Source organism: Hyposmocoma kahamanoa, unplaced genomic scaffold, assembly GCF_003589595.1.
Source record: "Hyposmocoma kahamanoa isolate Upper Pololo Valley unplaced genomic scaffold, ASM358959v1 101, whole genome shotgun sequence".
NCBI classification, from domain to species: Eukaryota; Metazoa; Arthropoda; class Insecta; order Lepidoptera; family Cosmopterigidae; genus Hyposmocoma; species Hyposmocoma kahamanoa.
Window position 1 is genome coordinate 299,160 of NW_020653333.1, and position 26,029 is coordinate 325,188.

Below are 26,029 nucleotides of genomic sequence, written 5' to 3' on the forward strand. Positions count from 1 at the left end.
ATAAACGTTATTCGTTAAAAAGTATTTTTAAATTTCGTTTCATTTTACAATATTACACCTCCATTGAAGTATGTTTTTTTTTCTTTAAATTTGGTGGTAACTACCATAAACATTTAAAAACCTGTGGCTAGAAACCTTCATGTTTTTTTCTTGTACATAATTCAGTATTATCTATCTCCATGCGACTGTACTTAAGTTACGTAGGCATTATTTAGGATATTCGCATGTAACAGTTTGACGTATATCTACGTAAAATATACGTAGATGTAGGTAAATAAACATTTACACAATCTTACGCGCGAAAGCGTAGGCGTAAGTTCAGACCAAGGTTATTAGACTGGCGGGAAACTAACTCAACATAGAGACAACACGTAATTATTCATTAATTTTTGTTCTAGAATAGTTTATTTCAGTAACTAGACGATCTGTCTATGGCGAGAATGATTCAGGGACAAATTATTATGAAACGCAATTAGAAGTCTTGTTTTGTTAATTTCATAATATCGCAGTACATTGCCATCTTTCAATGAAAATTTTGTATTGTTCTATTAAAAGCCAACAATGGATTCTAAACGGTCAGTAACAACACTTGTTCCATTTTGTCAATAAACAAGTACAATAGAAAGAGACAAAGTTATACAGTTTTGCTTAGCTAAACAGAGGTAGGATACAAACTGTTGATGGAAGTGAGATAGGACATAGGTTTTCGCAGGTGAGTAAACGAGATAATCGTTAGCAGTGCATACAACATATTTTTTTTCTTTCGCGGTTGGTACGCATGCGTCATTAGACCAACTCAGGTCCGTATTTAGAATTTTGTTTAACTTTTATATGTATTGTACTGTATCTAATTTAAATTATCATTAATGATACCCTTTCGATTGTATAGTTCAAAGTTGTTATTAGTTGAGACAAAATCAAACCAGCAATCAGTACCACGTAAAATACGTCTTTCATGTGTACGTATTATTATAATTTATCTAGAAATTTTGATATTCGTGTAAATTATTATATTCCTTTAGAAAAATAAACCAATGAAACTGACGTATGAATTACGTGCTCATACGGGTCTTCCGATATGTGATCACTAGACTGCTGCACATAAATGCAAGGTTTCGTCAAATACTGTTGAGGTGATATTTTTTGAAAATTGTTCTAAAAATACTGTATATATTTTACATATTACATATTACAATAGCATGACTACTACTAACTACAGTGGCGCTTAACCAAGAAACCTTTCCTTAAAAAAAATTAGAGGATACTGTATGCGGAAACAGTTTTAATAACAACCATAAGCAAAAACAAATCGGCGATTTTAATTTTAACGATTTCGGCCCTGGTTTCTACACAATCAGCTGTTTGTAATGACAGTTCCTCTGACAAATACAAAATGGTTGAAAACTAAAGTTGGCAAACAAAGAGAGGCAGCGTAATATTGTATTTAAGCATTGAAAAACTGTTTTTTAGACTAAAAATTAGTTAGTTTAGTGTTTGTTTTGTGTACTGTGCAACATGTTGGATTTGGAAATCATTCCCGAGCGTTCTTTAGGCTGCGATACATGGGAATTTGTTTTAGGTGAGACGATTTTTATGTTTTTAACATACGTCAATGTTTTGCGTAGTATTTCTATATTGTTGGCTTACGCAATGTTAAATATTCCTCCCATAGGATATTTAGGATGTATTCAAGAACGTTTTTGTGCAGATATCGTGTAATATTAATGTTGCGAAATCGATTTTTTCCGTGCTAAACAGCTAGGGGTATATCCTTTGTTTGTTGTCATAAGTGTTTTTTTTTATTGTTAGCGTTGACCATGAAACGTATATGTGTTGTTGTGATGCCGTTGACGTTGATTTTTGTTAAATTTGTGGATTACGTTTGTGAAGTTTGGATTGAAGAAATCTACGTGATAAGGTTGTTTTTGTATATTTTTTAATAAAAATAAAATAATAGCCATGTTACCAGAGTAAAACTTCCAATAACACCTAGACAATTCGCTGAATGTGCTGTAAAATTACTGCTATAAATAAGTTCACAAAATAAATGGTTAATGGCATCACACAGAACACTACCTAAAACTACTAAAAAACCTTTTAAGACAAATACTGCATATGTTAAATTTTATTAGCTCAGTTTGTATGATAATCTTCAGTTGTCCAATCAATATCACTCTGGGTGCTAGATGACAAAGTACCAGGTTCTTATTTGTTTATACTATATTATAGTTTTTACACATGGTATTTTTTAAAATTTAACAATTGAAAGAGCTGCTGTGCTGGAGTACAAAATATTTAGCACTTTTTTAGAATATCAACTGATGGTAAACTACATGCTTGTCTATAACAATTGCAGTGCCACTCAGAGTTTTAAAATACAAAGATCTGAGGAACACTGCCACTGCACCCGTCACCCTGATACATAAGTTGACAAGTCTCATTAGCCTGTAATTTCACCAGCACGCTTATGCTTCAAAACCAGAATACAGTAATACTTATACTTAGCGGCAGAAATACGTAAAGTGCCCGTACTTCCCTGTACAAACTCTTTCACAAGATCTACTGCTACTAAAGAGTAGCAGTATGAAGTGAGTACAAAGATCTTACAACATGATAGATAGATAGTTTATTTGCCAACAAAGCACACACATTACATGAAATACATTGACAGAACAATTAACGAAAGAAATACTTAAAACGAACAAAAACAGGATTAAATAAACAATAAATACTAAAATCAAATCTACTTATAATAGAAAAATGTATCATGTGTGCTGGCATGGCGCATAGGACGCAGCTTAGCATAAAGCCGTCGTAAAAACGACGCGCTGATTTTCAGCTACCTCCCAAAAGGTCACACAGAACATTAAAATGTGGAGAGAAAAAGATGGTTGTCTGTGCAAATTAGTGTGCTGTTTACACAAAGCATAATATGTATGAAGTGTATGAAGCATATACTTACAGAGCATTAAGGATTCAAATAATAAATTACAACCTAAAAAACAAACAATAAATTACAATACAAAAGCAAAAATTTTTAAGTGGATTATTGTGTGTGATCGATCATACATATATAATAAAGTATTGGTTAGTAATTAACACAAAGAAAAATTTTTTTAGTATGAATGGACTCAAATCAGTCTGTTGGTATGCCGGGGCTATTTAAAGCGAATACAAAGATCTGCAAGAAATTTGTAAGATCTGATTTGGGGTCCACTATCTAAAATGTGGCTAATTGACAACTGGTCAAATAACCGTTTTGAATAGCAAAAAACAGAACACAAAATTATCTTTTAAAAACAGTTAGAATTATTTAACATGTTTGACTTATTGGAATTTACCCTAACAATGCATGGCTGAAATATCATTAAACTGTTTCAATATTCTAAAACTGGGTTATGGTATTATATGATATCTGAAAAAAGTTTTTTGTCACTTAGCCGCATTTTGGTTAGTGGATAGCAGTGATGCAGTCTGTACCTCAGTTGGTTATCCAACTCTCTTAAAGAGGATTGAAGGAACTTTTTTTTGTGTTCAATCTTTTTATCTATATAGTAATACAACAAACAGATGGACTATTTTAACAAAGAATATACAGATATCATCGTAGTAAAACATCATCATGATGTTCAATAAATAAATATGTATATGAAGTAAATATTTTTACCTTTTACTTTGTCACTAAACTTGAATAACTATTATTCCAGATTTTACTGCCTTATGTAATTTATATCTACCATTTCAATCAACAATTGACCATGTAGTCTTTATAAGAAAGTTTGTCTTTTCTGTTTTGGTATTACGTCTATTTGTTATTGTTAGAGAATATTATAGTTCCTCTCCAGTGTAATTGTGCCGTCACTTTATATTGATGATATTGTCACTAACCTAGGGGTATTTCATGAGATTTTCCTTATCTTTCCTCGTTTGATCTACTCTGGAACACTCCATTTTTATGACAGTGATTGACCCATTTGCGCAAAGAATTTTGCTTTGTCCTTTCTATATGGCAAAGGAATGAAATACACTGTAGTTATCTACGGATTGATATGAATCGGCATCTACTATACAAACTCGTTACATTTTTACAAACCTTTCATCTATTTCTTACTTTGTATGTTTAGATCTACTTCAATAGTCATTGTTGCGTAATGTTGAGCATTTAAAAAAAATTAAAGGTAAATAGCACACCAGAAACACAAAGCACATATCACACGACCACATCATTTAAAAGCTGATGCAATAACCATAAGTGTGTTATCAATATCAAAGCAATACACTCGTAAATGTTACACAGTAGTAGCTATCACTGAATTCAAATTCAAATAATGATATTTCAATGATGAAATCGATATTGCTTATTTGTAAGGCATGCTGAGAAGGAGTGGGAAAGTCTAGGGGTTGCTCTTTGTAAATAGATATATACATATCTATTTGCTCATGTTTATCATTCTTCTAATCATATCGATGGCATACACTATAATGTTTGCCATCGTGGTGAAAGGATTTGTCAATCGACGTAACGTACTTACTGAATGTTGCACAGGTGTGCCAGACGTACAGGAAAGGTCTTGTACGTCGACGTGCTATTAGAACACCCCTAATTTATCATTTAAAATAATTCATTCAAAATGTCATATATCTATAAAGAACAAGAAGGAGCTAAATGAATCACTCTCTTGGATGTTGGTCATCCAAGAAAGTAATCTTTTGTACGAAGTTTTCATTGCACAATAGTTTGAAACTTTGTAAATGGCAAATTTTAATTTCGTAATGGACTGTCGTTGTAAACAGCCAATTTATTGTTATTATCTGTTTTAATACTACGTACTTTCACGATTTCACTATTTGAGAGGTAAATGTGTAAAAAGTCATTTTGAACAAAAATTAGGCATATAAATCATTAATTGTATTTTTTCTCTGCAGCAATTTCGTCACATTTTGTAGCAAATTGAACACTGATGACGGTTCAGTAATTTGATTTAATGGTCCATTTTCTCGAGGTGCTTTCGACCTTGTTATTTCTCTGTAATTTACTTTCATATAAATTTACTGCAAATTACGTTTATGCCACCAAGTCACTGCTACTTCTTCACCAGTTATTACTAATGCTATTAATAGCTTTGAAAGCAGCTTAGCAGTGGAACTCCTTGTGAAAGGGTTCGTCCAGGGAAGTACTGCCACGTTATCTATTTCTGCCGCCAAGCAGGAATGATAGCATTACTACGTTCCGGTTTTGAAGGGGAAGTGCTGGTGAAATTACAGGTACATGGGACTTGTCAACTTATGTCTCATGGTGATGGGTACAGAGGCATTGCCCCTCACATCTTTGCAATATAAAATCTGAGTGGTACTGCAACTGTTATGGGTAGGCGCACAGTTCTTCGAAATTATAAAGAAATCTGCATATTGTAATAAGTAGATCTTGGTATGTAATCTCTTTGTCTAACCAGTCTAGGAAAATATCATCGCCCTCGCTATTTCTACCTTATAGCAGCAGTGCGGCACTCCGTGCAGTGTTCAAGCACAGATGAATTCGACGACTTTGGTAGCCCAATAGTCTGCAATGTGTAGCGCCATCTATGAAAAATCAATGAAATGCATTATTAGTGCTTACGCTATTAGCAGAACGTGAGGAGGACCTGGGCTTGATTCCCAGTTGAACCAATTATTTAGAAAATAGTGTTTAGTAAAATCGTTTTAGCGTGTGCTCCCAGAAACATAAAAAGCTATGAGTAATATTAAAAACAAATCGAAGTAAGAAAAGGCACGTTAATAAACTAGCCAAAACCGGTACTAAGATCAACAAAGAATAAGTCATTCAACTCGCTTTCTTGAACAAACTCCATTTTGCTGTTGTGTTAATATAAAAGATATAAAAAAGTTTTGTATAAAAAATTCACCAACCGCATTATTATATTTGTCAACGTTATCAGTTGTTGCCTTTAAATAATACACTTTTATTATTCAATGATTTATTTATTGTATTGTTAAACATGACGTTTACATATTTTCTCTTTACGTATTTTTATAAGAACATACTTTTTCATATTTTAAGTGAAATAAGACAAAAGTCCTTTAGGTTATCAAAATAAAAAATATCAGATTTTAAATTACTTAATTAAATAAATAAAGAAATATTAGACAACATCACAGCTCTGATCTCAAAGTAAGTAACTATGTACAAAGTATTCATAAAGTATACATGCAGTCGAGGTCTCGGATAACGACTTCACGCATTAACTGCATGCAGTCCAAACCGACTTCATGAAGTCGAAATGGATTGCATCCAGTTAATGCATGAAGTCGTTATCAACTTCATACAGTCAATCTCTTAGCAATGAATGTATGAAAATCAGTAGTGGAGCGGTTTCAGCGTTGCAGCCACTGCAGCGCTTATATAAGCGTCTAATTTGAAGGCGTCTTAAGACCCAGCAAACTACAAGGGGAAAAGCGCTAAACGCACAATGAACATTAAAATGTACTAAATAAATTACATGTGTTAGGCTCAAGCAAGTATGCCCTCAGTTTTGCATGAAAACGTGTTTTCTTTTTTCACGTCATGAGACTGTGGTATTTCGCCGACTTTTGACATCACGCTGCGCCTGCCTTCGCGCCACTTCCCGCGGGTTCGCCAGGCGTCGCCGACGCCAGTTGCGGCATACTCGGGAATGCGCGAGCATTCTCGAGCATGCGCGAGAATACCGCGGAAGACGCGCGACATGATTTTTAGCTCGTATCTAGTTTGTACATAATACAATTGACCATAAAGTTCATTACGCTATGTACAATGTCGTTACAAAAATACGCTATCATTCTGTTCCGCCGCCATATAAATTGAACCTAACCCTATGGTTATACATATACATCATACATATGGTTATAAATGCTAATTTTGAATGCGATATTTTCATTATAATGCGATGATGATAATTATGAGCTTTACTTGATCATAGCAATAATATTGTCTGATACGACCTCCTAATCGTCTATTTGGTTGTGTGTAGATCAGTGTGAAGAAAGGTGTTTAAGAAACTTAACCTGTGACCTGTGAGCCGTAAGATTCATTTTGGTATGACTTCCTTATTAGATCATTAGCGGATGACGTTTTAAGAAACTCTTTAAACTAAGTTAATCTTTAATTACATTACATAAATACAAATTTCAACCAAAAATAATGGAATTTCTTTAACACTTCTGTGAATGCGTAAGAAGGCTCTCAGAACCAAAAGAGGAGGTCAGGTATCTTAGGGCATCGTCTGTACGTAGGGCCTTAGGAGGTTATATTATTACGTTTTTTATTATACAGGCTATTCAAAAAATATCACGACAGAGCGAACCTGTGGATAGTTGAGCTCTATACCTACCAGAAAATAATAATTAAACCTTGGTAAAAGTCTTTTGGTTTTCGAGATATTGGCACTTTTTATTTTATACGGTACGAGGTATACCAAATTAATAACGTTTTTCACATTTTACAATATTTATAACATTAATTAAAAAATTACAAAACGTAGAATTTTTCCAAAAAAAGGTAAAATTTCGTTTTTCCTGAAAGTGTAGACCTCACCTACCCAGTGTTACTCTTTCGTGGTATTTTTTGGACAGCCTGTGTGTAGAGGTACATAAACATATTCTATAAAAAATAAGGGCAAAATATTTAACCTTTTGACCACCATAAACGTTTTAAAGCGTCAATGAAACCATATGTTATTTGTATATTCTAGTTAAGTATCGATTCATAGTTGCATTTTATGTACAGTTATGTTTTTCTTTAACTTAGGAGAATTGACTATAAGGTCAAAATTCGTAACATGTCATCACTAGACTTGACGTCTAGGAAAGAAAACTAGTTGTTGTCAGTGGCGGTCAAAAGGTTAATTAATACTTTTCTTAGTGCCTATTTCGATCTCTGGTTATCACTAACCAAGCTGTTATTTTTAAACTTGCCCTTGATACGATAATAGGTTTCCATAATAAATAAAGCATCACCTCGCACTTGGAATGTTGTAGATAATAACAGATTCTACCTCATTTACATTAGTATTCAATGATTTATAACAATATAATGTGTTAATAGAAAACAACATATTAAAACATCATAACACATTACTGAACTCCAAATACTACATAACTACATCGTCGCGTAACTGAATAACTAAATAATATGAATAATATAAGGTTTTCACTTGTTCAAAAACTTTATAATAAATTTTAAAATGTTTAAGATATGGAGTTCCTAGGTTTTTGCGATTGTTACACATAGGAAAAGAAACCATTTTTCCGGGATTAAACCGTGTATGTTTGTTTTTTCCAACGAACCAAAGTTTCGGGCCCTTTACAGGTCCCATGGTCAGGGTTGTCTGAGGTGAGGTATAATTTTAGGAAATGAAACTTTTTTTCCGGATGTAAATCGCATATATTTGTTTTTTCAAATAAAGCAACGTTTCGAGCTCTTTATAGGGCCTATATAAATATAAATATCATTCTATACTATAACACTGGTCTCTCATTAACTTAGGCATATACTACGAAATTCCATTTGCTACGTTCCTGACAAACCTTTTTCGCTTCCGCGACTGCCACCAGTAATTTTATACGTCGTAGTAATTTTATTCTTGTTGCCTTTCATCTGACTTGTCTGAACAAGTCGAGCGCCTGGTAGTAAGCGACACGCCTGTCCATAGCAGTTGCAGTGCCACTTAGAGCTTAAAGTCACAAAGATCTAAGAAGCATTGCCACTGCGGCCGTTCGCCCTGAGATATAGGTTGACAAGTCCCATGTGCCTGTAATTTCACCAGCGCCCTTATATTTCAAGACTGGAACGCAGTAATGCTCACATTACTGGTTAGCGGCAGAAACAGGTAAGGTGGCAGTACTACCCTGGACGAACTCTTTAATATTTTGCGTAGTAAACCTGATTGCAATGAAATAATGTCGACTTAAAACGTTTTTTATTATCTAGGGAAAAATTAAATTTGAATATTCAAGTTTCTCCTTCCGCCGTCATCGTAAACAATTTCGAATGAGGAAATTTACTTCTTTAAAAGTAACTTCCAAAGTTAGGGTGAGGCTAAACGAGCGCAATTTTGTGAGTAAGTTCGGGTATTCACTAGCGAGCTTTAACCGTAACCGTTCCACGTTATATAACCAAAAATCATATTGTGTTGTACATGGTTCGCGAGCGGAACGCGTGCGGTTCACAGTGAACCGTCTGATTGAAGACTGTGTCAAGCGTACACACTAGAACCTTGTTACTGTATCTGTCACGTTACTGTTACAGCCATTACAGCTCGCTAATAAGTACCCGGCTTTATGAGTCGCGTTTTTGAGTCTCGTAGTTTACGTTCGACTGAATGAACGACCTCCTTTGTCGAGTGGTTTGCATACCAGTTTTCATGATGCCGCCATCGTCCCGGGTTCTATCCCCGGCTGGGTCAATGTAGAAAAGTTTTCTATATTGTCTCTGGGTCTGGGTATTTGTGATACTGTTGTTGTTTCCGATTTCCATAACACGAGCGCTTTGGTTACTTACTTTAAGATCGACTTACGATAAGATAAGCGTATGTGATATCTAATAATATTCTCTGAAATTGGGTTGGGTCGTTAGACGGACGTATTTTATTCAGTTTGCTTTTAAGCTTTTGTACGGGTGTTTATGTCATTAGATAATGTTAGAAAAAGAAACTGAGTACAACCACTCAATATGGAGAGATTAAACTTTGGGCAGTTTCATGTACCGCATGTTTATGTGAACATTTAGATTAATTTGTAAAATACTATCACATGCCAATAAATGTTTCCCTCTCCTTCCTTCCCTCACCCCTCTCTCCACCCGCACGAGCACGTCACATAGTACGACCGAAGTACAGACGTTATTGCGCGCGTGAGTTGATAGAAAACTAACTCATTTTCAACTGCCGCGGTGGCCGAATAGTTATCATTTTGGTCTGCCACGCAGAGGTCCCGGGTTCGTTCGTTCGTTTGGGTGTAATTTGTGGTTATCTATATGTGTGTCCAATGTCCATAACACCCGCGATACAGGGTTTCTCTGGTGCGGGGCTATGTAAAAAAAAAATGCGCCGTCGTGTAGCGCTAACCGGACTTAAATATGAAACCGAATGCAGCGTAAATTAAACGACTCTAAAAACACCACACACAACAAAATGGTTCCAACTCTTAAATTATCCTAAGGTTGCTTGGAAGTTGCTACTTAGCGATAAGACCGCATTTTGAACATTAGCTTACTTTGTGATACTTACATTAAAGTGCAATAAAAATATTTCATTAATACATTTCATTCATTCAAAAAAAATACGCTCATCTGATCTTACCCTTATGGTATTTTTGAACCGAAAGTTTCACAACAGAGCGCGAAAAAAAATATAGGTTGTTATATTCGTGTATAGGAAGAATGATAAGGAAAATGTTTTCCTGGGGAAATAAAATTTATATCCATCTTAGACGTTAAGAGTGGTACCCACAGCGACTTTTGTTAGCGATGCAAACGCGCGTTCGTGAAACGCGGGATTGCATCGCTACACTTGCGATTTATAGGCGATTGCATCGATGCAAACGCGCAACTGCATCGATACAAACGCGCTATTACATCTATACAAACGCGCGATTGTATTGATGTAATCGCTTATAAATCACAATTGTAGCGATATCGCTGCTTATGTCGTCGTGTGTAACCGCTCTTATATTGAATGTTTCACGCGGGAGAAATGAAAAGTAAAGTGTTTCACTCGGGGCCAATTCCATCTCAGACGTTATATTGAATGCTGCACTGCTCTAGGGATACTAAGACCATTCGCTCTGAATTCTACACTTTTATCGGAATTAAACTAACCTGGTTCCTTTTAACACTATTTACTTTTTTTTTTCAGACTAATACCACAACGAAAAGCTACACAAATTTTTTTTTTCATAATTTCAACTGACAACGAATAAGTCGTGCGCCTGATAGTAAGATACAAGCCTGTCCATAACAGTTGCAGTGCCACTTATAGCTAGCTTTAAATCGCATATTTTTGAGGGGTACTACCACTGGGCCTGTCACCTTGAGACATAAGTTGAAAAGTCCTATGTGCCTGTAATTTCACCAGCACCCTTAACCCTTCAAATCCGAAACACGATAATGTTTACATTACTGCTTGGCGCCGGAAATACTTAGATAAAGTAGCAGTACTTCCCTGTAGATGAGCACGACAAGGCGCGAGTTGAGCGAGAGCGATATAACGCGCGATATACTGCCATTCTCGTATCTCTCTCTCTCGCGCTTTCTCGCGCTTTATTCTATATATACACGAAAACCTAAGAACTCCATAGTTCGAATTCAATAGGAAAAAAAATAGTTTCATTTCCGTATTTATCATTTATAATATTTATTTTAAAATGTCATACAAACAAATTGAACGAGTTAAATGGATGAGTACTGTGCATTTTTGTCATTCAGGTACGCAGCTCCTGCAGCTGTGTGTGAACTTTTTGTAGAAACTAATTGTTTCATGATAATTTTGAATTTCGTCAACGGCAAATTTGAATACAAACTCTTAATAGTCCATACAACCTCAATTGGCTTTGGTTCAACACTTTGGAAAAAATATGTAGTCAAGTTGAGGATATACACGGATTATACTACGGTGTGAAAACAAATTAAGTAAAAATTTTCACGATAGAAAAAAACACAAACTTACCTCGAAATTTTACAAGAAAACCGCGGTAATAGAATAGAATATACATTTATTGCAACGCACAACACATAGATACAAAAAAAAATATTGATACCACTTAGACAAGCAAAACAAAACAAAAAGACGTAATTTACAAAATTAAAATAAAATAAAATAAGACAATAACAAACAAAGAGCAAAACAGAAAAATACTAAATATAACAACTACAAATGTTGTACTGTCATGTGTGCGGTTGTGGCGTATGCAAAAGGACTTCATTCAGCTTATGCCACAGCCACAATTGACTGTGGCGCTGGTTTTCAATGAGCCCTGAGGTTTTCAATGAGCCCTGAGTATTCAATACGTGCTTTACATGCCAATGATTTTTTTTTAAATATCAACTGAACTAAATAGAACTCGTATAGTATACGATATACATTCTTCAAATGGCTTTAATTTCGTTTGCAAAAAAATAAATTATAAAATAAAGCCAGTGTCCATGCTGCTGGACCCAAGCAAAATGAACCTTATTGATACGGAAAAAAATTCGAGCTGAGATAGTGTCGACTCTTAATTTCGTCGCTTTAGTGTCAAAATCGGCTATGCATTTTTACATATTTTATTTTAACTAAGTTTTGGAAACTTGTTTAGGAGAGGTCATTTAATTAATTTAAATGCTAACTACATAACGAAAGTTTGTTCATAACCTTACCTACCAGGTTGCGATTTGCTGCGGCCCGTGTGGAAGTCCTTAAATCGACTTCGCTCTTAGATCGTTGCAGAGACGAGATGTGTAAATGGGGTTTCAGGGACGCTAGTCTGACCCAATGTCGCTGCGGCTGTAGTGCCCCAACACAGTCCATGCAGCATTTGCAGTCGTGCCCCTTGTGCCCACATACCTGCACGAGCAAAGATCTCTACGCGACCACGGCTAGGCTACTCAAAGTACTTATTCTACGCAGACAAAGTCGCGAGCACCAGCTAGTTATGTATAGATTCGTTTATTTATTTTTGAAACAACATAACGTTAACAACGTCACGCACGTCACATACCTACTATTGTTTAACCTTCATAAATGTTATTATTTTATCTATGAGTCAAGTTGTTTTTACAAATCTCCTAAATTCCGTTACGTAGTTTGTGTAAATATTTTGAAAATATGGATTTTTAACTGCGAACGTAGATTCTTTGATAAGGATATTAATAACATCATATAAATATCGTTGTCGGCTTGTTATTTTGTTATGTCTAATATAATAACTATGCTTATACTCCGTCCAATCCACTAGATAGCGCACGTGATCTTAGGTCTGTGGTGCAACCATTTATTTAACTTTTGACTTACGCATGCCTCCAAAGTTCCGTAATTATTGTTTTTTTTTTATTTATTAAGGCTTTGGCAAAGCCATCAGCCTAAACATGAAGTTTAAATATGTTTCCGTAAATATGGCCGCCACAAAGAGGATAGGCAATTTGAGGCGGCGTGCTTGGATTGACTCGGGATTCCTCAAAACGGGCCGATACGGGTATTTTAGTTCGACATTCGTATAATTTCGTGTTTTAATCTTCGATTAAGGCACAATAGCACTATCCTATTCCACTTTAAACTAGATTTCACAAAATAATTGAAAGTCAAAATAAAAACGACACTTTTCCCTCCAAAAGGTCCAGAGCGAATCGTAATTGTTGACATACAACCAACCATGGACAAAAAGTGGAATACTTCTTGGACTCTTTAATTTTTTAATTTTATCCAACAGATTATGTAACGAAGATTATCTAAGTTGATAAATTTGGGTACCTGTCTAATAAATTATAATGAAATGAAATAAATTTGTAAATAATTATAATACATTCTTATTCTTTATTATAATGCAGCGTCGGATTCTATTCCATATGAACGGGAATCATCACTTGAATCCTCATTAACATTAATTATTAATTATTGTCAAACGCAACATCACGATCCCAATCAGACAATATCTTTTTTTAAACCGACTTACATTCACGATTTAAACTTCTTCTAAAGTAAAATCGATTGATATTAAAAAATCGGAATCGGAAGAATCGGAAACGCATTAGGACATCACTAATTGTTTAGAATTCGAGCTGTCAAAAATTTAATAAATGGTTGGACGGAGTGTAGCCAATAAAAACTATGAACTAAATCTTTCAAAACAACACTGTACTCTCGTTTCAACTAATAATAACATCAATGTTTTTATTTTTATTGTAATTTATATAATAATGTCTAATGTGAATATTGTGTACAATTATAATTGGAAGTAAGATTTAGAATTTATACATTCGTGTGGGGCATAGGTTCTCAAAGTGGTACCTACAGTGGGCGCTGAGGAGTCCGTGGGGGCCTCGGAAGCAATTGGGGGCAATATTGCAATATTGATGCTGTTAAAAAAATACGTACCTTACAAATTATAGTTCTGCTCTTTGTATCTTCTGTATGTATCAATATGTAGAATGTAGTTGTATCTACAATAAAATAAAGAAATTAAGTAAAATGGATAAATGTATTGGATTAATGGATGATTTCAAGAATTTGTAACTTCAGCATTGACTTTACACAAAGTAATTCCTAATAAATTCAACAAAAGAAAAACAAAAGACGTCTTCAACGGAAACAAAAAACGGTTGAATTAATTCTGTTTTCAAATTAAACGTTCTGGTCGAACATCGTTATTATGAAATTCTAAAAAATAGTGCGATTTTGTAGTTATAGTTTAAGTACATGAATTAATTTTTAGTATAAGTTTACAGGTTTTTAATTTCTTAATTATTTGTTACCTTTGTAAGCTGATGGCTCTATAGCCAATGCTCAATATACATATAATATTGTTATCATATAATTAAAGTTTTTTAGCATTCCTCTAATTTTCATGAGTTTACTTATAATATTGCACTTGTCATCTTGATCTCGAATACAATGCAATCGCGAAGATAGCAGTGTTGCCACCTTAGAGCATTAGCATCGAGTATATAACCAGAAATAGAGACGAAATGTCACTTAATTTGTTTGAAAACTATTCTGCCATATCATTACTGTGACAACTGCGCTCCGATTGGCTAGCCCGAGTTCGAAACAATTGACGGGTGTCATCAACTGTTTCACTTCAAATCGACCAGTTAGCTTGAGCTTTGCTATAATAAACGAAAATTGCAAAATTACATATTTAATATTTAATTACCGATGAAATGTGATTCCCTTTATTTTGTAATTAGATGTTTTGCTGGTTTTCCCACACCACCGAAAAGAACAGCACGGCACTGTTAGAGATATTATATTTATTACAATAAATGCAGAATATTTTTTGGAATATACGGAGACGTACACACCGGTCAGTAGTTGGCCTGTCTATATTTCAGAACAAACGGGAGTTAATATTTATAAGAGCTGTATCGCTAATGTGTTACCAGGAATATATGGCCCTTATTTCGTCTCTTTGTGTTTATATATACTCGATGAGCATATGCGATGCCTCTACCATGAGATTACAGTGATAGTCATCGCCACAGACCACATAAATATTTATTTCTTCCGTGGTTATTGCTAGTGACCGCGTAAACTGTTTGTATACAAAATGTTGTTTCTTCTTGTGACCGCTAGGAGCACTGTATAATTTGCCATACAAAATTGTGAAGTAATTTACGCGGTCGGTAGCGACAACTGTCACGGTAAATGGTTGGTAGAGGCACAGGTAACCAATAAATAACCAACTCGCGTATTGAAATGACAACCTGTCAAGACGTCCTGCGGTATCTGTAAGTGAGTACACAGACGCTACATTGTTAAACAGAAGGGTTTACAAATTTCTACTATAACTTAGTACTAGATTTGTTCAGTCAATTTGTTTTTGACGGCTCGTACAAATTGATGAAACGGCTGCCTTTGAATGTGACGTGCAAAATTTTAAGCGTATTTTTTTAAAGACGGGTATTTGTGTATTATGTGTCTATTTTCATTGTAGAAAGGTCGTGATTTGGGGTTGATTAAAATTAACACGAAGGCTTTCAGGCAATGCTCATTTAAATTGGATTGAATGAATTTTGGGTCACATTCCAACTGCCCCATTGTGGATTTTATGAATCATCTATAAGAATTGACTATTTTATTTTTTCCTTGAACTTTATACAGTTTTATTAATACGTACGTTTTGTTTGTTGCAGGCATGCATTTCTCTCAGTCGGTGGCCATTATACAGAGTCAAGTGGGCACAATACGAGGAGTGCAAGTACTTTATAGTGATCAGGTGATGTTATAAATACAGATTTATGCATTTTTTAGTGCACAAATACGGCAATGCTTTAGAACTTCGACGGCATCTACGAATACTATTTTAACTTCTAAAAACATGCGACCGACCTCAATTGCATTTTTAGAGTCGTGCTACCTGGTACCTACCTCTCCACCAAGTATTTTTGTGAAATATACATTGGTTTAGATTTAGTCAGACGTATAAAATAAACAGAAATGTGCACTCTACCTGCTAATTCAATACGTATATTGTTGACGACCAGCTGTGACGCAGCCTCCTTTTTAATTAGTTTTTTTACTTTCCTTTTATGAAGTATTGTCTTAATGAATTTTTTTATTGAATTTATGTGAAATTACTCCACTAGTTTGTTATAATTATTAATGTCAAGATCGTACATTTAGAAAAAAATCCTTCTATCCGGCCGGATTCGAACCGACGTCTTCTAGTAAACCGTGGCAGGCGCTATGCCAACCAGCCGCCCATGGTAACCGGTCGGCCACGGTGGCATTCTATGGATGTAATAATATGAATAAATAAAAGAATAAATAAAATGTATATCTAGATGACTTCGAAGCCTGATCCAGTTTAATAACGGAATTTAGCACGTTAAATCATAAAACAGTGAGGCATTCATAAATCAGGTGATATACAACGGCGCGTTACTCAGTTCTGACCTCACTTAATGGCGTCATACAAGCTACATACTAATTTACGGTTTGCTAAAATACGACGGACCATTCTCCGTCTACCACCAACTTAAGAGTGATGCCACATGATGCGTAGCGTCAGCGTTGCGACGACGTTGCGTTCTAGCGCTGCGTTGTAATACATGTAAATCAGAACGACGTGCCACACGGTGCGTTGAAACAGCTCACTACCGCAAGTAACTTAGTACTTTGAATTTATAATCGACGACGCAGCGTCCGTGAGACTTCGCTCTAAGTAGTAGGCGTTGAATGTCTACATTGCAGCATTTGCTGCTTCTTCACCCATCGCCTGTAGTACACACACTTTAACACAACTTTCATTATACTTTGCTAACTGCGTAAAATGTTGGTCAAAATGTTGTTTCTTATTGTGACTGCGCTGCATAATTTGCCCTACAAAATTGTGAAGTAATTTACGCGGTCGCTAGCGACAACTGTCGCAGTAAACTCGTGGTAGAGGCATAGTTTCAAACTTGCGTAACTGTCTAAGAAAACTTGATCGATATTTAAAATAAAGAATACCGTAGTGCATACGTGCATCGGGTGTTATAGTCTGTCTTTTTTGAAGACTGAGTAAAATGACACCTCATTGCGCAAAAATGTTACCCGCTTGCGAGCAGCTAGTGATTGCAGTCCCTAAATATTCTATTGACTATCGAGCAAATATTGGTCACGCTTATAGAATGAACAGCCGAACTTGTTTCATTTGGATCATCTCGACCCATTATTCATCCACATGACTGAGTAGAAGTTCATTTGAATTTTCAATTTTTGTAAGTTACATACACTGTATTTAGAATTACGTTTATGAAAAATACAAAGAGGAGACATATTTTAAAGATTTTCATTTTAATTAAATATAGATAATCAAATTATGCTATTCTTGTTATATACATGAATAAAAATTAATCTCGATGCTCGTAGGTCAACTGTCAAAATGAGAATAAAGAAGGCAATAACGCAATTAGTAATCATTAGAACATTGTAATATTCACATTTCAGTCGGTTTTGGTAAAATTTTATCTTCTTTCACAATCTATCGATAAAACTATCGACAACAACTACATAACTATTTAATTTTGTGAAAACTATACATAGTTAATGATGAGTAAGCAAGACAAGACAAAATGTACTTTGTTACGCAATGTTATTTCACGGTATATGTTACGTATAAAAGCCACGAGACAATGTAATGAAAGAATAACAAAGTATGTTTGTCGCGGTTCCATCAAGTCCATTCACCCACAATGATAATTAGATAGCTTTATATAATATTGAATTTTATGTATAATTCCTAAATTTATGTATAATTTAAGTTTCGCATAAGTTTGTTTGCTAATAGTTTGTAACAGGCGCATTTTTTATAACAAATATATGACGTGTGCGTGCGGGTAAACGTTACGTTTATTTAAAAAAAGTTATTATATTAGGAAATTACACTACACACACTTAATAAACACAATGATAATTAGATAGTTTCATATAATATTGAATTTTATGTATAATTCCTAAATTTATGTATAATTTAAGTTTCGCATAAGTTTGTTTGCTAATAGTTTTTAACAGGCGCATTTGTTATAACAAATATATGACGTGTGCATGCCTGTAAACGTTACGTTTATTTAAAAGAAGTTATTGTATTAGGAATTTACACTACACACATTTATAACTGTATGTATGTATTGCAACGTTTATGTAAGTATTTATACGACGTATCACACACTGCAATTACATGATACGAGAATTATATGTTTTCGGCAATAATATGGATTCAGGTATTTTATACAATGCCCAAAACAATTACTCAAGTTGTTAGAACTGTGGGCGCTACATGAGGAGATCTCGGTTTCGATTCCCGGTAGCATCAATTTGGGAAACAAACTTTTCTAAATAAATTCTAAATGGCTCGAGGGTGAATTTCGTAGTTCTTTATTGTACAGGGTCTTCTCTTGATTAAGGCGGCCATTTCCTCATGCTCCTACCGGGTGCTCCTACTTGTAGGAGCGCGAGGCTAATTTGTCCTTATGTTTCTACTGGTAGGAAGAAAATGATAAATATGTCCTTGTGTTACAATGTAATTTATGTGGTTTGTGGCATCTTATTTGTAATTTTTTGTTGCAGAACCCGCTATCGGTGGATCTAGTAATAAATATGCCCCAGGATGGGGTGCGGTTAATATTTGACCCCGTCGCCCAACGGCTCAAGGTCATAGAGATCTACAATATGAAATTAGTTAAACTTAGGTATAGGTAAGTTAACAATTTTTTATTTGGCTCAATTTATATTGCGGCGGAACGGAATGGAAGCGATTTTTTGTAACGATATTGTACACAGCATAACTTTATGATCAATTTTGCAACGTACAAACACTCATTCATCTTAGCCGATACTGAGAAGATTCTATCTCCAGCCAAGTTTATAGTGTTGTAAGGGATGTAACCCTGGACCAATAACCTCGTTTTGAACTGTTGGTTACTTTAACTGCCTATGTGGCCGAACGGTTACCATGTCGGACTGCCGGACTGCAGAGGTCCCGGGTTCGATTCCCGGGCCGGGAGAAATATTTGCACGGGCTATATTATTTCTCTCGTGAGTTTGGGTGTAATTTGTGGTTGTCTATGTGTGTGTCCATAGCACCCGCGACACAGGGTTTCCCTAGTGCGGGGCTATGTTGAATGTATGCGTTATTATTATTATGTTAAATAACCTGAATTTAACTCGGCTTTTCTATCATTAAGTAAACAAATTACAATTAGACGAACAAGTAAAGTTATTTGTTTTACTACTTTTAAATCCGTATTTCATGTATATTTTTAAATAATTATAAATTCACGTAACAATTTTGCGTCTATTAAGAGTTCCTCCAAGGAAGTACTGTACCTATTTTTATTGTGTAAGTACTTTACCTGTTTCTGTCGCCAAGCAGTAATGTGAGCATCGTTCCGGTTTGAAAGGGTAAGGGTGCTGGTGAAATTACACGCACTTGAAACTTGTCAACTTATGTCTCAGGGTGATGGACGTAGTGGCAGTGCCCCTCAGATCTTTGCGATTTAAAACTCTGAGTGGCACTGCAACCGCTATGGACAGGCGTGCCACTTACCACCAGGCGCACGACTTGTTCATCTCGCCATTTGTTATTATAAAAAAAATCGCGTAACAATTTTGCGCATAATAATCTGTATCGGAAAATTTTATGCTACATCATAATATAGACTCACATTGCATACAAAGTTTCTTACTCTGTTTTGTCCAGTGTCGGGATATCGTCATTTGTTTCAAGTCATCGTATCATATCTGTTTGTTGGCATTTGTAATTACTTTGGTGGTGTAGAATTTTGTTTCGTGTGGTTAACTAATGACCAAAGTCGTCTGATGATAAGTAACGGTACAGTGAACGAAAGAGCACGTAAAAAACGACGAGTGTATTCACATGTCTTTAACGAAAAATAATACACACATTATACATTTAGCGGAAGAAAAAAGTGAGAATATAAAATATTAACCTTTATATTTAAATGAAAATAAGACTTAAAGTAGCTATTAAGTTAACATCTTTTAATATTGACTTAGTACAGTCGGTGCCCTCATCTATGTATCCACTATTTGTACTAAGGGTCGGTACCCTACAGTATTACTCAACCTTGTTGAAAAAAATGGAAATGAAACACAATGCATTTATTTTTAGATTTTGTGACAAAGCAGAAACAAGATTTATTATTATTGAATATTATGTTTTTATACGGAAATATCGCCAACAAGCACAGAGAAATTCGTGAGTCTGCTGATTCGTTTCGTAGCTCAGTTTTCTTTGTCTTTGTTCGATCTTTGTGTCAATTTTATAAAGCAGAAACAGTTAAAATATTTTACGAAATATTACAAGACAAACCAGTATCAGTAAGAAATTGAAACAATTGAATGGAAAATATGACAGTTGAGTATTTTTAAATTAAAAAAAAAAAATTTCAATTAAACTTAAAATAGAAAAGTGAAATAACTGACCAGACCTTTAAAAAACTACATCATGTTAGGGATTTTATTGGCGTTACGCTGAATTTGCACGTGTGTATAGTTTGTTCGAACGTTTAAACATGTGCAAAAGAAAAATGGGAAGAACGGAAACATTATTAATGTGGTATAAAAGGGTCATAACTTCACACTATAATAGATCTTTAGAAAGGAATCATTTTATTATTCTCGTTACAATATTTCAATTAACAATGATCCACATGATAATGATACGTAAAACAACAATAAATGAGTACTGCTATTCATGGAATGGCCTGCCTGGTCCCGTAAATAGGGCAGGACGGGCGTGGCCCAATTTGTCGAAATTCAGACGAAATGTTGACAATGTCTGCTAGACATGCTAGCCCGGGATGAAGATTTCTTTTTATTTGTGTCTTATGTGTTGTGCTACGACCTGCCTCCATCTGTGAACGGGGCAGTGTTTCAATTTGTTGATATTTGGACGAAAATGTTAGCAATATCTGTTAGACAAGCAATCCCGGGTTGAAGATTTCTTTTAATTTGTGCCTTAAGTGTTATGGAACGACAAGCTTTCTGAAAGGGACAGCACTTTTTACATTAGTGTAATTCGTCATTCATTGAATGGAATATCAGCCAAGTGTAAAACGCTTGGATTTTTTCGACTTTTTTTAAAGATTTGTGGGCAAATTCTCGGAATCGATCAGTACAGGTTTTTAAGTTGCGAGTTAAGTATGGTGGGCAATTGATTCAATCTTTTCTGCGTTCCGCTACTGTAACTAGTAACGTATTAAACATTATTCACCGAATTCAATAATAAAGAAATAAATAAATTTTAGACAACATCACATAGGTCGCTCTGATCCCAAAGTAAGTAGCTAAAGCACTTGTGTTATGGAAATTGGAAACAACGACGGTACCACAAACTCCCAGACCTGAGAAAATATAGAAAAGTTAGTTTTCTACACTGACCCGGCCGGAGATCGAACCCGGGACCTCAGACCTGGCGACATCATGAAAACCGGTGTGCAATTGCGAAGTGTGTGGAATTCCTGAGGATGTACAGCATTTGCTCGTGGAGTGTGTGCGGATGAAACCTGTCAAGGTACGGTTAGTTGCACAGGCTGGTTTCCGTGGTTGGGTGGTTTCAATCCGTTTTGTCACGGCCAACAAGTAGTGCCGCGAAGATTTTTTTACATATTTGGTTAGGTAGTATTTTAATTTATCTGTTAGATTTTATTAAGTGTTATCTTGAAGTATTGTTTTTCTAATGGGGCTGCCATGTTCAACAATGATATAATTTCGTAAATAAATAACGGGTTAAAAGAAATTTCGTAGTCTGATGAATCTTACAAAGTCATACCACACTATGTAACATGTTAACGACTATGTACGATTCTTATACATGTTATATAATTGCATAATTGCCCTTTTCACTTGTGACTAGGTGCCACTTCAATACTAATGGCTGCACAGCATGATTGGAAGACAATATGGTTTCTTTATTCACGAATGTTTTAATGATTTAGATATATTTAATGATAATATAATCAATATTTAAAATAAACTAACTAAAAAAAATAAAAAGAATTAATTAAGTTCCTATAGTATTTCTTAGTGTATTTTATTGCTATGTTGTTCAAATTTTTGAAGTTTTTTTTATAAAAAATAAAAAAGAACTTTACTACTTTTTATTATGATATTAAGTAATGGGACAAACAAGTCGTGCGCCTGAAGGTAAACGACACACCTGTCCATAACAGTTGCAATGCCACTCAGGGCTTTAAATCGCCAAGATCTGAGGTGCACTGCCCCTGCGCCAATCACCCTGAGACATACGTTGAAAAGTCCCATGTGCCTGTAATTTCACCAGCACCCTTACCCTTCTAAACCGGAACGCAGTAAAGCTCACAGTAATGGACTACAGCTTTATATGCCCCCATAATAAAGCTCTAGTCCGCCACGTTGCAAGGGGTCCACTTTTGTTCTCGGCCTGACATCCGTCGGAAACAATTACTATCAACTAACTAATACTCGATCAAATTAAAAAACAATGTGAAATATGAAACTTCATTCGCATCATGCGTCTTTTACTCAAAGTTAAAGTCAAAGAATCATTTATTTCATGAGTAAAATAAATTGACACTTGAAAACGCCACATTTAAGCTATTGCTCGTTCACTACGCTGACTTCCCTGAGAAGAACGAACAAATCTCTAGGGATCGCTCTTTTCAAATAAACTTAAATGCTATGGAATACACTTTGAATCGAATTTGTGTGGATTCTGGAGCCGTGTCGTCTTTCCAAACATCTTTATCTAACACGTAGTCTTCAATTTTGTAATATGACTTTTCAATCAAAATATTTTTAATGTAGTTTTTAAACTTAGGAAATGATAATCTTAAATATCTATATTAAACTCCGGAATCTTATTGTAAGAATGTATACAGTTCCCCATAAAAGAGTCGTTTACCTTGGTTAAACGAAATCGTGATACCATGAGTTTGGACTTAGCTCTAAGGTTCATATTATGGATATCTTCTTTTTTAACGAAAATATGTGTATTTTACGGGCATACGAAATATTTGAATAAATGTACTGCGATGCCACAGTCATGATACCAGTCTCCTTAAACTTTTCTCTGAGAGAAACCCGAGAGCCTAGACGGCACATAGAACGAATCGCTCGTTTTTGCAATAAAAATATGGTTTGAATATCTGCCGCTTTACCCCACATGAGAATCCCGTAGGACATTATACTATGGAAGTAACTACAGTAAACTAGTCTAGCAGTACTAACATCGGTAAGCTTACGTATTCTGCGGACTGCGTATGCAGCGGAGCTTAATCCGCTGGCCAGGGAAGATACGTGTATATGTGGAAACCATTGAGTTTACATTTAAGGTCACTCCCAAGAAGACTGCTTTATTAACAAGGTCTAACTTTTCTCCTTTTATTTTTATGCTTGGACTAGTCGATTTAATTTGGTTGAGTATTACTTATTTGACAGTAATTGTTTCGGACGGATGTCAGAACGAGAATAGACATCCAGGACCCCCATAATAAAGCTGTAGTTTGCCACGTTGCAGGGGGTCTACTCCCGTTTTCAGTCGAACATCCGTCCGAACTAATTCCTGTCAAATAAGTAAGACACAACCACGTCAAAAAACAATGTCAAGTATCAAGCTTGATTCACATCATGCGTCATTTAAATTAGTCGAATATTACTTATTTGACAGTAATCGTTTCGGACGGAAATCGGAAGGGGAACGAGAGTACAGGGCCAGCTTAGATCTGGACTTCACACGTCTGCCACGAGTTTATTTGTTTATTAGGCACACCAATAGTTACTGCAATATTTCATCCATGATTACATTTGTTTATTTCCGTAACTAATTATAGGTGAGAATCATATGCAGTAAAAATAAGTGTAAATCGTAATTAAAATAAAATCCTCAACAAAAACAATTTTAAGATAAAAAGTGATCTCAGTACAGAGTACTAAAAAACTGACCTCAAAAGTTCGTGGAATTACATCTATTTGTCAAGTTTTATAATAATCGGTTATCGAAAAGTGCGCGAAACCGGATTCGTCTCCGGGTTTGCCACCCATAGAGGTGGAATATTTTCTTCACATTTAAATGGGACCACTACTACCGAGATACCTTTTTTCCAACAAAAAAGAATCATCAAAATCGGTTCACAAATTTTATCGTTATTATTTAGAGTTATCGCGTAACATACATACAAAAAAATATATACATGCAGTCGGATTGAGAACCTCCTCCTTTTTTGAAGTCGGTTAAAAAGAAATAACTAAGTAAGATTTTTTCTTAATTAGAAAGCATAACACGATTCAGACATTAAATAATAAAACAATGTCATGTGCCCGAATCAAGAAAATTAAGAATTTTGTTTTTTTGTAACCTAGCAATGAGAGAACGAAAATGTCTGCATTTTATGTATAATGCAGATATTTAACATTTTTAGTTTTCCTTTACCGCTAAAACATGTGGTTATATTTAGTAAACTATCACGTATTTATAACCATAGAAATGTTATTACTTCCTACATGGATAAATATAACTGCACTGTAACTTATTATGACTCATGAACGTCAACTGCCTCGGTGGCCGAACGGTTAACACGGAGAGGTCCCAGGTTCGATTCCCGGGCCGGGGAAATATTCGTACGGCCTAAATTATTTCTTTCGTGAGTTTGGGTGTAATTTGTGGTTGTCTATTTGTGTGTAAATGGCAAGCACAACACAGGGTTTCCCTAGTGCGGGGCTATGTTGAGTGTGTGCGTTATTATTGAACGAGTGACTACACTTACCGATGCGCAACAAGAGCGGAAAAGACCAGTGTCAGCAGCAGGCCAGTTTAAGTAGCAGTAGAGCTTCTAGTGAAAGTATTCGTCCAGGGAAGTACTGCCACTTTACCTATTTCTGCCGTCAAGCAGTAATGTTAGCATTACTGTGTTCCGCTTTTGAAGGGTAAGTGTACTGGTGAAATTACCGGCACATGGGGCTTATCAACTTATGTCTCCGGGTGACGAGCGCAGTAGCAGTGCCCCTAAGTCCTTAGCGATTTAAAGCTCTGAGTGGCACTGCAACTGTTTACCATCAGGCGCAGGACTTGTTCGTTCCGTCACTTGATATTATAAAAAAAAGTTCGGACCGCAGACAAAATGCATCAATAAACTTTTCAAATAGATTTAATTCCACAGACTTTTGAGGTCGGTTTTATATGTACAAAAAAGTTATGATTATTTTATAAAATGAAATCTGCACTTTTTTGTAACACTCTGTACTTTGGTTCGTTAGGTAACAGACAGGCCAAAAGATAAGTAAATAAGACTCCATTAGCAAGCATTAAATTTCAGCCTGTTATCAAAGTTTACTGATTATTTACATACACTTTGTACTTTAGACTATGACTCAAGTCTTTGTGAATTATTCAGACTATGTGTTGTTGTTATCCTTTGTATTATTTATTTACTTTTCAATTTGCGTTTTTCTTTTTTATTTATTAAAAAATTTACTCCTTGTAATATCATTAAAGAAATTTATAGACGATATTCCTGCACAACATTATTTTCCATTGCAACTCTGGAAAGGTAAAACGTCTAACGTGCATATAAAATAATACTTTAGAGCGATTTAAAGTAATTTTTTTTAAAGAAAAAATCATAACTCTAATTTACTATGTTATATCGGAAAGCTAAAAATGTCTAATTTTCCATATAACAAAGAAAATTAGAGTTTAGATTTTTTTCTTAAAAAAATACTTTCAATCACTGTCCTGTAAAATTTTTCAAATGCGCGTTAGATATTTTACCTTTCCAGCGTCAATTGATTATAATGGAGATGCATAAAGAACTACCTTATTT

The 26,029-nt window shown here is 35.0% G+C and overlaps 1 protein-coding gene across 2 annotated transcripts in view; it reads left to right on the plus strand.

The window, feature by feature from the left end:
- The first annotated feature begins 1,515 nt into the window (after positions 1 to 1,515).
- Positions 1,516 to 26,029, plus strand: part of LOC113231032 (UPF0183 protein CG7083) — a 33,616-nt gene continuing 9,102 nt past the window's right edge. For both annotated transcript variants that reach the window (XR_003310524.1, XM_026465185.1), the window contains exons 1-3: positions 1,516 to 1,579; positions 15,860 to 15,942; positions 18,777 to 18,904. Coding sequence is in view for 1 of the 2 variants with exons in the window: in XM_026465185.1 (XP_026320970.1) it covers positions 1,516 to 1,579; positions 15,860 to 15,942; positions 18,777 to 18,904 (275 nt within the window). In the remaining variant the exon portion in view is untranslated. The remainder of the gene's footprint in view (positions 1,580 to 15,859; positions 15,943 to 18,776; positions 18,905 to 26,029) is intronic.